The sequence below is a fragment of the Chroicocephalus ridibundus genome, chromosome 16 (genome assembly GCF_963924245.1).
Source record: "Chroicocephalus ridibundus chromosome 16, bChrRid1.1, whole genome shotgun sequence".
Lineage (NCBI taxonomy): Eukaryota > Metazoa > Chordata > Aves > Charadriiformes > Laridae > Chroicocephalus > Chroicocephalus ridibundus.
In genome coordinates, this window is record NC_086299.1 from 6,575,710 (window position 1) to 6,589,834 (window position 14,125).

At 40.3% G+C, this 14,125-nt stretch overlaps 1 protein-coding gene across 3 annotated transcripts in view; it reads right to left on the bottom strand.

The window, feature by feature from the left end:
* Positions 1-13,154, bottom strand: part of UBE4B (ubiquitination factor E4B) — a 40,718-nt gene extending 27,564 nt beyond the window's left edge. For 2 of the 3 annotated variants that reach the window (XM_063353596.1, XM_063353595.1), the window contains exons 1-6: positions 12,893-13,154; positions 6,736-6,922; positions 3,951-4,086; positions 3,311-3,398; positions 1,507-1,651; positions 428-656 (exon numbers count right to left, since the gene is read on the bottom strand). In XM_063353596.1, coding sequence (XP_063209666.1) covers positions 428-656; positions 1,507-1,651; positions 3,311-3,398; positions 3,951-4,086; positions 6,736-6,922; positions 12,893-12,916 — 809 coding nt within the window. In that variant the 5' untranslated portion in view covers positions 12,917-13,154. The remainder of the gene's footprint in view (positions 1-427; positions 657-1,506; positions 1,652-3,310; positions 3,399-3,950; positions 4,087-6,735; positions 6,923-12,892) is intronic. The other variant, XM_063353597.1, reaches the window with a different exon arrangement.
* Positions 13,155-14,125: the final 971 nt, after the last annotated feature.

Here is a 14,125-nt window from a genome sequence, read left to right on the forward strand (position 1 = left end):
ATGATTTAGGATATGCAGAAAAAGGGTGAAAAAGATAAAATGAGCAAGAGAAGCCCTTGCCCTTCTGATGACTCTTCAGCAATAATTCTGCAGCTCATACACATTATGCCTTTTTACTATTGTTGAATAAAACTATGTCACCATATACACACTTTTATGCTAAGAGTCACAGCCTTCACTGATGCAAGATAGGGATACCTCTCAGAAGGAACAAGCTACATGGCTTTAACCTATGAAATACACTTCTAGCCATTGCAATATAATCAAAAATGGGTGAAATGAAGGGATGTTCACATGAAAAAGAGTGAAGAACTTTAAAAATCTATTCTACTTATTGTTCTTGGGACATTTCTGTGCCCCTCTCTCTCTTCAAGTCTACCAATTGGTACTCAAGTGAAAACAGTATTCAGTTATAATCAGAAGTCACCTGGATAATGAACTGGAACCAAAGGAGCCCACATTACAGAACATTGGGCTGCTTCCTGGGTTAGAGCCCATGTTTAAAATCAGGCTTCTGTCAGGAGAGCGGGCAGCTGCCGCAATTGGTTGTGATGTAGCTGTCAGGCTAGCAAATGGGTTTTCATCCCTTGACTGCGTGGACATCATCAGCACTTCCATCAAAATCTGCCCCATCAAGTCCTTAAAATCTGAAAACACTGTTTAGAATAAAAGAAGAGAGTTAATATCCTCACCTACTGTCTTCATCTACACATTAGTCAGAGATGTAAACGTTATCAGAGCTTTCAACTAAAAAGGACAGTAATTTACTTCTGTGAATAGAGTCCTGCTTTTGGCAAAAACAATAGACTGACACATTTATAACTATCACACTGTCTATATTAACTAGGTTCTGGAATTACAACTACACAAAAATACAGTTTCTATGGAAAATACAGGAGATCATAGATGACCTATTGTTCTTATTGTTGATTATTAAAGTTGTCTTTTCTATCCCTCTTAAATTATCCCCCTCTACTGTTGAGTTGGGCAGGTTCTGTCATAGAGAAAGGAAAAAAATGCGTGTGCACACATACCCCACCCCACATATACCCACACATAAAATAACAATTTTGAATTTGGTCATATCTTATAGCTGACATAAAATATAATTCGTTACCTAAAATAATCAGGAATTTTTAGCTTATCAAATTAACTGCTAAGTGTCTATTATGATGCAAGACAAGCTTTTAAGTCAGTAAAAGGTTTCTGAAAACAAAAATAAATCCAACAACGCTGCAATATCAGCACACTAGTTTGACAACAGAAGACATAAGCAATAAGAGCACAGCAATTAAGTAAAACAGGAGCTATGGACCAATCAGTCCATGTTCCTTTTTGGGGATTCCATTTCCTACTACATCAGCTGACAGCAGATGTTGAAATCAAGCAAAGACCACAAGTAGGTGGCTCTGGCATTGTAGCAGAGACAAAAAGCTACAAATAAGAATAGGGAGCACGCCACTCAACTGCAACAATCCCTACAATGGTAACAGTTGAGATACCCACCTTCCTTTGGGTTCTGCTTGAACTGGGCAGAGAGTGAATTCAGGAAGATAACGTCTCTGTCTCGGTCCTTCCAAGAGACTCTGAAGATCTTACAGACCAGCTGTAAAGCTTGCTCCTCAGATACTTCAGACCCAGACAGAGGTTCCTTGTTTACGGGGGTTAAAAATAAAAATAAAAAAATCAACTTATATGCAATTGTACTAGTCAAGTCACAATTTTATCAGATGCGGGTCTTCTTCAAACAGCTTCAGACGAACTCTTAATGGCAGATTTTCCATTTATAAAGGAATATAGATATATTTGTCAAAATGTATTTGGAAAAAACCCTGAAGAAACACAAAAGAGATGCAGAAAAGATGTAGCAGAAGACAACTTTATTATTGACATCATTTGGCATGCAGATAACCAGCCAAGAAATTTTTTTTGCTCCTAAATGAGGACTCTGCTGTCTCCTATCCACTTAACTTTTTGGCATCTCCAAATGAATAAGTGAAACTAAACCAAGTTTGCAAAGCTTTATTTTACTTTCCGGTGGTCGTGTGTCCCCCTCTTCAAGATTGCCCTTGATTCCAAGCTATTTATTTCACAGTAGCATAATGCAAGCTGTCCAACTGCCTGATTTGCATCTAGGAACTGACTGGGAAGGATTCTGCAGCAGGGATGCCGCTACGTGGCTTTAAGCCAGGCTTTCACCAACTGACCTTATTACTGACAGTGCAGGAATAAACAAAGACATCTAATGAGCACTGCAAGAACTGTTGCAGAAACTTCTCTCCACTTCACTGATGTCCCATTTCTTTATGGCTTTATTTCACACGGGCCTTAATATTAAACAACAAAGAGGACAATCTTAGGAGCAATTTAGAGCTTTGTACTTGCTTGCTTTCTTTTTCTGCTTTAAAGAGTTCCACCACCTGACCAAACCTTGATAGCTAAATATTCTTATTTGTTTTCTTGTAATATCATTAAGAAGAAAATCTTATTACATAGAATGCTATGTAACTTCAGCATACAAAATATTCGAAGCAGTAGTTTGTTAGTAGACCTCTAAATGCTACACAAATAAGCTTCAGCTTATCTTCAGAAGTGTCTTAATATTTCTTCAGGCCTACTGCATATTAAAAAATGGATCTGGGCATTAATAGGTCATTTTATTGCAGGATATATAACATTTTCTTCAGAGTTTTCAAATATAATTAATAAACTAGTTTGAGACAATCAAAATGCAACTTTGATATTAGAGGTTTTGACTTTTTTTCCTTCCCATAATTTTCATGAGGAAATAGAGTGAAGAAATTGTTCATAGATGACATCGAGGGCTAGTTCCACCCTCTCGAAAGCACATATTCAAAATACAGAGATAACTGAACTCACCGCAAGCTAACACTCTGCATCACTCCTCCACCTTAAATCCTTTGTTCCTGTTCCTATTCCATTCTTTGGAATACTTACCATACACAGTTCTAGTAAAGAATTTCTCCAAAAAACAATGTTGTGCCTTTTGAGAAAGAAAAGCATGCAAGGCAAGACCCAGGAATATTACAGATTGCAAAGCTGCAGCCGTGTAAGGATATGTCAGTGAGGGAAAGCACAACAATATAAGCAAAGTCTGAGGTGAAGTCTTCATAAAATAATTAAATTTTTACATAACAGAAGCATGCATTACACTGAAAACCAAAAACCAGCACTGTCAACTCCGAATTGCATAATCTGAAGCGGTTCTCCCATGAAATCCTGAAGCTCGATGTCACTATAACATACATATGTAGTTTAGAAGAGAAAAGCCAACATAAAACAGACTAACCTTATCTGTCAGACTCCTTTTCTCTCTGCGATCATTCTCATCAACCTCCATGTTTTCAATTCCTGAATCCACATCGACCTGGGACATACTGCAAGTGGAAATAAGAGAAGCCGCCCTATTAATGTATAGAAAGCCACAGACAGTCCTCTGCAAAATGCTGACTGAAGGAGTGTCACCTTAACTAGGAACAGCAGAGAAAAACCAAAGCAACAGGAACAGCCATATGCACAAACAACAATTAAAACCCCTAGCTGATAGATGCTTCTCATATTACATTTATTTTGAATTCAAGAAACACAATACTAAATTTCTTCAGGAGGCAACACAAACTGCACAGCTATCACATCCCACAACCTTTTCTTTTTTAAATAGAATAGCTGAATTATCCCCACCAGACATGCTCATCACTTAATGTCTAAAATAATGCTTTGTCTTCTATCACTTTAGGTCAGGAATTCCCATTAAAACCAGACTAGAAAAAGTATTACTGTGGTCTAAACAGTATGCCATTTTTAAGCATTTAACCTTATTACATTAACAGATCTGGAAGTGAGAAATGGCAGAATATTTTCCTGTGTAAGTGGTTCTGATGATTAGTACTGTGCAGTATTTGCCGGCTTACACAAGCTGCATTTTTTACCTTTTCTCGCAGGAGACACTATCAATATCCATGCTCTGAGATCGAGAGAGAGACTGAGATTGTGTTTCAAGGCTGTTAGATGGAGAACTGCTGAGTGAACTCACTCCTTCGCTGCTCTGGCTTCGGTGGGCTACTCCTAGAGAAAAGGCACCACCAAGATTACTTCTACAGAGAAGAGAAGGCACTACACAATTATTTGGATGGAAAAGGAGAGGAAATATTGTTTTACAATCCAGGTTTTAAGCATTCTTAGTAATTCACTAGGAAATAAACGTTAACAGTAATCACATTTGACTACAGACAATCATATTTTCTACCTCCCCTTGCAGCAGCAACGTAGGAACACTTACCTGCATTCAAAGTTCTCTTCTTCAGAGAAGTTTTAGATACTAGCATGGTAGAAGGAAAGTTATATGCATAATTCCAACTAATCCAGAAAAAGCCTTGCATTCAATAACAATGGAAGCTGAATGAGTTCTACACACATCTATACGGAGAGGGCTCTTAAGTGTAGTCTAATCCTAGAATTTGTGTCTAGTGACTCTGTCTGAAGTCACGATTTACAATAGTAAAGTTTCAGTTTTCCTTAAAAAAAAATATAATATAACAGCATACAGAGGTGTGCAAAAATTATGAAGACCACACACCCCACGTGCAGCTGTGATTCGTCTTTAGGCTCTCCAAAATACTGATCATATTTTCCTTTAAATTGATGTGTTGATTCTGATTTCACCATGACATGCAACTTCTTATAAAAATGGGTGCTTACAAGTACGCTATTCTGCCAGGGTTGCTCTCTGAATGTCCATTTGAGCCATTTCACTGCTCAAAGGAACTCTTGCAAACCACACAGCATTAGCTGAGTCTTCGTTTATGCTAAACAAATACAGCAGATAATCAGTTGTCAACATTTTTTCCTGATGTATTCCCCAATTTAACCGTATCTCTTACCCTCGTATAAGAAAGACACACATTATTAAATTGCTGTAATGAATGGCACTGTAGGAGGCAAACACTAGGTAACTTCTGTTTCTGGTAATCAAACAATCTAGTCCATGTACCTAGGTACTGTCCAGTACAGACAGATGAATTCTTAAACAGAAGTCTCTAAGGTCTTCACTATCTGACCGCTTCAAACCATAATAAACCCATCTGCCAATACACGAACATTTCTACCTCCAGGTACACGTTTCCCCACCTCCTGGTCTGTTGGCATTATCATTTACACAGTTGTGCAGTAAGATGAATCAGGACCTCATCTATTTGAAAATTAACCATTTATTTTTCCTGGGTTAGTTTTCACCTGGATCAAGTCCATGATCCACCTCACCACACAGTTGCTAAGGACAGCAGAGGGAGAGGTGGTGAGAAATACTCCTTTCAGCAAGAGTCAGACCTAAGATGGGTTAAAATAGCCATGTAACCACAGGCTGAGTGAACACAGTTAAGTGACCTCTGCACCGCTCTTAAAGGAAAAAAAAGAGTCACCTTTGCTTCTGGGTTGCTGTCTATAATCATGAGGACAATACACAGTGTTAAATTCCATCTGCAATGAGCTTTTTTCAGGAAATGCTTTTGATAGCTTTTCTCTGTCCTGCTTTGGATACAAGGCAACAAAATAAGCAGGAAGGAGTCACTTCTAGGTATTTCAGAACAGCACTGTAATTTAATTACAGGATTTAAGCTTGTAAATTACTGTACCTGCCAAAGGGTAAAACGTAACATTTCAAAAAGCAAATAGGTAAATAGATGAAGAATTCTGCATGCTTATCAAGGAACACCAGAAAAAATATTATTCCTATCAAATCATTAGAAATCACTCAAGCACTATGGGCAGTTTTGGGCGCCTCAATATATCGACATCAAATGGTTGGACTTGATGATCTTTTCCAACCTAAATGATTCTATGATACTGAAAACCTGTTTAAAACAATCTTGACACTTGTTTTGAGATTGGTTTTGTGAACCTCTTAGCTTAGTTACAACACATGCAAAACAATTTCAGTTTTCAGATAAAGATAACAATACTGGAAATTGTGCTAATTTGTTTTGATTCCCAAGATACCCAGCTTGAAATCAGGGTTGGTCTGGTTGTGGGTTTTTTTAGATCAAAAGTGGTATTATATATGAGAATATTGTCTTCACCTCTCTGCAAAGTAATCCTCCCAACTTTCCATGCTCTCTGAATTTGTCTGACTTTAATAGATCACATTATTCATATGTTCTGAAATAAACACCATTTGTACATATCCTGTTTGTATTTTCACTCCAGTAAATAGTGAAATTGGCAAAATAATAGAAAGGGAGAAAGCAAATACTTTATTCTTATGTTGACAATGCACAGTCACAACCTACTATTTTTAATTGTGCCAAATGCTAGTAATTGAAGATCAAAAATGAACTTGGGACTGATTGCTAAAACGTACCTAGAAACCAATCAATAAAAAACTGTGTTGCAAGACTGAAAAGGGTTTTTTCCTGTCTCCTTGACAGACAGGGAAAGCTTTCTTTTCTGCAATATGAAACTGTATTACAAACTTCAAGCTTTGGTAACCCATATTTTAAATGGCATTGGTTTACCGATACCTGGAATTGTCTCTAACCATTTATTATTTGGAAAATGAAAACCTTCATTCACCATTTTAGAACATTTCTTTTTGAAAATTATTTTTAGTAACAGCAGAAATAACACCAGTAATAGTGTTCATGTTCTAAAGATAAGGAGTTGCCTTATAGTTTTCAGTAGACATACAATAATAATTTTGTCACCAACATGCCAGCCTACCTGATGCACCGATTGGAGAGGTAGCTGGGGTCATGCTGTGGACATTTAGACCTAGGCTATGGGATGGCCCTGGGGCTGGTGTCACTACAGGTGGTCCCGGTGGGGTCTCTCTCTGTGGTGACGTGAGTGGCGTAGTTGGCTGGGAAGATGGTCCACCCGCCAACCGAGCAAGGCGCCTTCGACGAATCTGCACAAAGGAGATAAAGTAACAGGAAATGAACAAGTTTGTTTGCATGTATATGTGCACACGCACCTTGTGGTTGTCTTATTCACTCTGGTGAATCTGCAAATACAGAAGCTTTACTTGATAACCCGCTAAATGGAGCCAAGTCTTGCTGCCATTTTTCTGTTCTGCATTACAATGCTAAAATACCCTTGATGTTTAGATTTTAAGTATGCATTTGCTGCCTTGGAAAACCATTTGCATCGGAGAACACTGTGTTTGTGCATCAAACGGTTGCGTAAGACAAGTTTAACATTTACTGCTCAGCAATTTCAAAACCTGTAACACTCCTCCCCATTTGTTTTGGCATTTGATGAAACAAACTGCATTAATCTGATAAAAGGGACAATATGAACATGACCTTTGCCTTAATTTCACACCACATGATACTAATAAAAAAACCCATGCTAAAAAAATCCAGTTGAAAGTTATTAAAGAAGACTGCTGTCCAAGTTAATCTGAAACAGACCTGCAACACTAAAAATATACAACTCATCTGCCGGTCAGAAGCAGCTTGGGAAGTAAAGACAGACAGTAAATAACATCTTCTCATCACCTAGACACATTCCACCACGCAAAATTTAAAAAACACTTTTTGCATGTTACTTGTAAGACAGAGAAGCATTGGCCTTCAAAATCTGACTTCAGAAAACCATTATGAACCTATTTATTAAAATTAGCATGTTAACACAGAACACTAATACTATACACAAGAAATAAATAGACAAAGTAAAACTTACAAAACTCATAACCTGTACGTGCTCCAAGTGAAACAAAGCATAAATGAAAAACAGAAAATAAATTATTTATCACAGGCTGCCTCAGAAGACCTGTTCCTAAAGTTTACACGTTCAGCTCAAAATAGGCCCAGCACAAAATATAAGTATCATATCTGAGGGTGTCCACTCCCTGCAAAAATAAGCAATTCATGTTATTCCCTGTTTGTATTATGATACTCGAGCGTTGCATTGCATGCAATGTATCGGTTTTCGTTTCTGCTCATAATCCTAAAGAACTGCCAAGCAAGTGAAAGAGTGAACAAAGGATCTGTGTCAAGTCAATGTCTACGCTACATTACTGTAGTCATTTAATGGCCTGTGAAACCTACTCCAGCAAGAAGAACAGATCAAATTAAATCAGACTTCAAAAACTGTGGGAAAACAGTGTCTGGAACTACATCTTCCTCCATGACAGGTGTCACCACATGAACATGGAAGGAAGCTAGAAAATAAATTGTCTTTTTTTTTTGTTCTTAAGACAAAAAAAAAGCCTATGAGCAGAATGTCTTAATCCCTCCTCCTTGTCAAGCAAAATAAGGGAGCTTTTGCATAGATAAATTGTTTAGCTTTGCCGTAAGTAGCAGCTGTACAAATTAGGGTCTCTAAGTTAAAGGGTTTTTTAAAAAAAAAAAAAAAAATCTTAGTTTTTCTCCGCTTGTATCTTATAATCATAAATTTTCCGTTGTTTATCTGAAAACTACAGAACTATCTCACCCCTCAGAGGCATACGTGAGAAAATATCAGCTACGTGTCCCCATGTCCATTTTCCCTATTGCTGAATCCAAATGAAATGTTCATAGCTCATAAAGCTGTACCAAAAATATTATCAGTAAAACAACCTAGCTGAATTGAAGTCTCTTTGAATTAGCGTGTTGAATTAAAGTTTTAAAAGCTGTTTCCTTACCATTCAACTGATCTATAACCATGTTTTTCAGATAAGGGAATGGTAGGGAGGAACGGAGGAAAAAAAAAAATACAGACACACACGCAAATAGCCCATATATGCAGAAGTGGCTGAGAGAGAAAGATGAAGATTAATTATGGAAAAAGAAAAAAATAAGTGTGATGTGAAACTTTTCCATAACTGTTCATATTCATTCTTGCTAGCTAGTTCCACATCTGATGTTAGGAAGGAAATACGTAAGGAGAAAAAGACATAGATAATAATCAACATACGTATCAACTTATTCTCAAATACAGTCAAATGTTGATTACTCAAACAAGGTCATATCCCTCACAAGGTATGATTTGCACAAAACCTCTCTTCCTCTTCTCCCAGTTTCAAGCAGATAATTGAGGTCACACTTCTGCCACCCAGCATTCCTTCACCTACAGTGCTCGGCTAGATCAATGCCAAAGCTACATCAAAACCAGCCACAATCATCACTGTTGAAACAGGAGGACACCAAGATGAACCTTCTGCCTCGTATTTGTCATTCTTAGTCCATCAACCACCCATCTCTCCTATGGACCAATCCGCCAGACTGTAACCTGCCCTGAAAAAAAATTCAGAAAAGGGCATGGAACAAGGAAATCTGCGTAGACACCAAGTTCCTTTTCGATAAGATATTGCAATTAAAACTAGTGCAAGATTTTTCCCTGTCCCTTTAAGGATGATAGGCAAAATATACTTATCTTCATCACTGCTGAACAAACTAACATTAAAATATTTTTTCCAGCGAAAGAGACAGCTTTCACAACTGAGGGTACATTAAGCAATTGTTAAATGACCAGATTTGGTTCTAGATACCCCAAGTTGTCATATTCCTCTACATTTACATAAAGTTATCACAGAAATCTGATCTGAAGATAAGGAAGCTTTAAGTAAGACAGAAAAAAAAGGGGAGAAGCAAAGATATTATGCTAGAAAGGCCAACGTGCAGGCAGAAAGAGAAGTCTGAGAATACAGCATAAAACGGCACTCATTCTATCCAGTTAATTCCCTTCCCTTAAGACTAAAGGGCATCAAGAGGAGGGAAGATGGGCTTTACTATGGAAGATGAGCACAACATGGGGACTCAGAAGACGTAGCTTGTTCACGCAGTCACGAGGCCCCAACCTGTCTCCTTCCCGTAACACAGATATCGTATGTTCAAATTGCAGGAATTCAAAGTGACCTCTTCTCATTTCAGACTGAATGAGTCTCCAAATTAGCATGAAGAAAAACACATAGCTGGGGTTTTTTTTAAATATTTTCTTAGCAAAGTTTAGGGTACCTCAATAATACCCAGCCCTTGATGTCAGCTAAGTACTTGCCATAGTGACATATGGCAAAGCTGTTATGTGTCATTACATTACCTAACAGTGACAAGTTATTTGGTACTAATTATTACAAAGGCTAGGGAACAAACAATGTCTATCTTCCCTACAAAGCACAACTCCATAATATACAGTTTAAAATGTAAATAAAAAACCCTAATGGGTTGAATGGAAAAAGCAAAAAGCACGTTGTTTTTTAATTAGTACAGTTTTCGCTGGACACATCTGGACTATGTCTTTGAATAGTAATTTTCAGAAATACATTTTTGATCTTACTGGACTTCTTAAAACCTGTTAGCTGGACACACTAAACCAAACAATGTAAAAATACCACCCTGTTTAAAGATGGTTAATTGATAATTTAATTTTGCAGCAGACCAATAGAGATATGACCAGGAAGACTGGCCCCTCAGGCTCACACTCTCAGTTAAAAAAAAATTCTGTAACAACACCTGCTTTAGTGGCAACTGCTTAGTGAGACTAAGGGAATTTTGCATTCTACCACAATCATAGAAGAGTTCCAAACCTGTACAATAAAAGGTAATTTGAATGGATAGCTTTATTTTTCTTGTATTCCTTAGAGCATGTTAAATTGGTTTAAGAAATACTTCATTTTCTGGTGACACTGGTCATGTTTTATGCTCAGAAAACACAACTCAACTACTCAAAAATCATGTAAATGTTAGAAGATGCTAAGTTCACGTCATTCTTTCTCCCTTTTTGCCACATTTGGCTTGGTTTTTTTTTTTCCTATGCAGTCCCTATTCACATCTTGTGCTATCCATCGTGCTAAAATTCGCACACTAAAAAGGAATTTTCTCCCCTCCTAAAGATTTTAGTCTGGTCTGTAGTGAATGACAACTTCCAGTGCTTTAACAAAGTAAACACTGAGAAAACTTCAGTGACAGACACTGTTGACCACAGTGGAAAATATCTTATTGAAGCTAAAACATATCCTATAATCCCAAAGCCATTATCAATTGCATCTGTTATTGTTATACTTAATTACGGTTCTATGCAAGAAGATAACCTAATCTACAAGAGGCTTGCAACTAATTCCAACTTTAGTTAAGTGCTTTTTTTGCCTTCAGTCACCACCAGATAAGAAGTTTGAATTGGACAGAAGTCACATATTTCAGAAGGCTATTTTTCCATATAGTTCACCTCTGACCCAGGGTCCACTGTGCCAAGTAACAGTAAAGTGAAGAAGTGGAGAAATATTACAATAGACTTGGCTCTGACTTTTTGATGAGGAGTCCATTAAAAATAAGAAGTGACAGTGTGACTCTCTTCAAATGATATAAGTTTAAGTTTGTCTCAAGCAATCACCTTAAAGACCAGTCAGCTTTGGTCCTACCAGACCTGTAATAGAAAGACAGGGAAAAACTTGAGTCACTCAAGACAAACATTTTGCCAGAAAATGTACATGAGTCCCTGCTGGAGAACTCATTTTCTGCAGTCTCAGTTCCACGATGCAGTGGTTTTGATGATGTCAGTAATTTGCTGAAGCAGTGACACAAACAAGCTTACAGAGGTTAAATAATCCTGAAATTAATCATAAAACACCTCATAATCAGATGCAGTTTAACAATTAGAAGACCTGCATGTAAACAAAGTACTCATGAAATACACCTATAAAATTAGAGATCCCTTTTCGCAGTAGGAATTACACCACCGGTGTCCTGTCCCACTGTCCTCAACACGGGAATTGTACTCCTTTTCTCAACACTTACTCAGAGTATAAGGACCTGCATCAAGTAAATAGCATGAAGTATTTCCTCCTAGTTCCTGCTGCAACATAGTGGGATTGCTAAATCATGATATACAGCGTTATCAAAAACATCTTATCTTTTTGGAATACAAATCTGAGTGACAACCGCAGCCACCTTGCTCTACAATCCCGCCATAAGATATGGCACAGAACAAAAATAACTTCTTTTGATCCTCCCTGGAGTATAAGTACAGCAATGAGCCTATGCTGCAGCTGGCTCACTACAGTACACTTTATATGTACACAGTATGCTTTAATAACAAAATATTAAAGAGATGAGGGAACATTTAAAGTTGTACATGATCTGGGCATTACACTGGGACAGTGGGAAACTCCCTATATCCTGATCAGTACCACAACAGAATTCATTTGAGAGTCCTCCAATATACGGGCAAAACATAACACCTCAGTTTATATTAAAAAAAAAAAAAACACCAAAAACAAAAACCAAAAACGAGAAACAGTTCACATTATTCCATGTCAGATGTTTGTCAGTCACAATGTAATCATAGAATGGTTTACGTTGGAAGGGACCTTAAAAATCATCTAGTTTCAACACCCTGCCATGGGCAAGGAATAGAATCATAACATGTATAACTCTTAAGTGAAAGAACAAGAGATTGAATAATAAATTTTTAAAAAGTAAATCAAAGGAAGCATTGGAAAACTGGCAAGCCTATTTCAAAGTGTTTCAAGAAGAAATTATATTAAATATAAGACCACACATACATCCCCCTTGCCTCTCAGCCAAGAATCTGAGGAAGCAAGATTTTAAGTGGTTTACTATGTTAAAAAGCACGTTGGTTGTTTTTTAAAAAAAATCACTCTCAGGGAACATATAAACCGCCTAGCGTTGCACACAGAAAGGAAACGTCCTCCAGATAAAGACTACCTGGCAGATGGAAACAGAGAACGAACAATTAACCAGGAGAAAAAATTCAACCCCACCAACCGGCCGGGGGGCGGCAGCTCAGGGACAGCACGAAAAACACCCAGCGCAGACACCGGGCAAAGGCCCAGCGCCTCAGCGACCCCCCTCCGGTGAGGAGAAGGGCCCGGCACAGCCCGGCGCCCTCTCCCCGCGGGGACCGGCCGCCCCCTCAGGCCCCGGCCCCGCCGACTCACCTCATCCGCGCTCAGCTCCTCCATCGCCTTCCTCTTAATGGTGAACGGAGGTAGGGCGCTTTCCTCTGCCCCGCCGAGGGGCAGCTCCGAGGAAGCGCTTTCCTGTCGCCTCAGACACCCCCCTCCCCGGGCCGCCTCACAAGGGCATCTCCGGGGCGGCCGCGCCGCGCCTCGCCCGCCGGCAGCCGGCCCCGCCGCCGCCCCCGGCCCGTTCCCCGCAGCCCCTTGCCCGCCCGCGCCTCAGCTGCCGCCGCACCCCAGGGGGAGCCACCCCGCCGGTTGCCCCAGCCCGCCCACGGCCCCGGCCCCCGCCCCGGCCCGTGCCCGCGCCCGCGCCGCGGCCCCTGCCCCGCGCAGAGATTATTCATCAAAACAAGAGGGCGGCGGCGGCCATCTTGGGGCGGGATCACGTGAGGCCGCCCGGCGCCGCGGAGGGAAGCGGGCATGCCGGGCCCCCACCCGGCGTCGGCCAATGGTGAGCGGCGGGGAGGCGGGGAGGGGCGGGGCCCCGGCGGCACGTCGTGGCGGGGCGGGAGGGGCGGCCCGCGCGCGCCATGGCAACAGGGGCGAGGGCGGTGCTGAGGGGAGGCGGCCGTGAGGGGCGGGAGCGGGCGCTGACGGGGGCTCTGAGGGGGGCGCTGAGGAGAGCGGGGCAGTGAGGGAAGCGTTGAGGGGAGCTCATCAGCGAGGGGTGATAGAAGGGCGGGAAGGAGGGAGCTGCGGCCGACGGCAGAGGCGTCGCCGCTTGCCCGGAGGCCGGAGCAGCCCCTCAGGTATAAACGGCGGGCTCCAAGCTGGGGTCAGGCTACTGAAATCTTCCCGTTTCACCGGATCCGTGCGTGTTGCGCTCCTTTAAGGTGTTAGCCCGCGTCTCAGTGACGAGTGATCGAGATACTATAGGCTTTTTGTCTAATTACTACAATCTGTGTAACACCCCAAGGGAAAAAGCAAGCACCAAGACCCAGTGAGTACCGGGCCTTAGCCCTTTCTAAGCATAGTTTAAGCCTGAAGTATTTTTTTCGTTTCTTGTGTAAAAACACAAGCTTTTCTGCCCCTAGTTCTTTCATTGTACCACAAAATTATATTTTTGTGAAAAATCCATCTTGTCCTCCTCTTTTTTTTTCCCTCAAACTCCCAGCTGGGGAACAAACCAGCTAGGGTCTGTGTTGACTTTAAGTGAATTGGATGTTCACTTCCAGCTATAATCAGTTATAGTACACGTAGGTGAAAAAG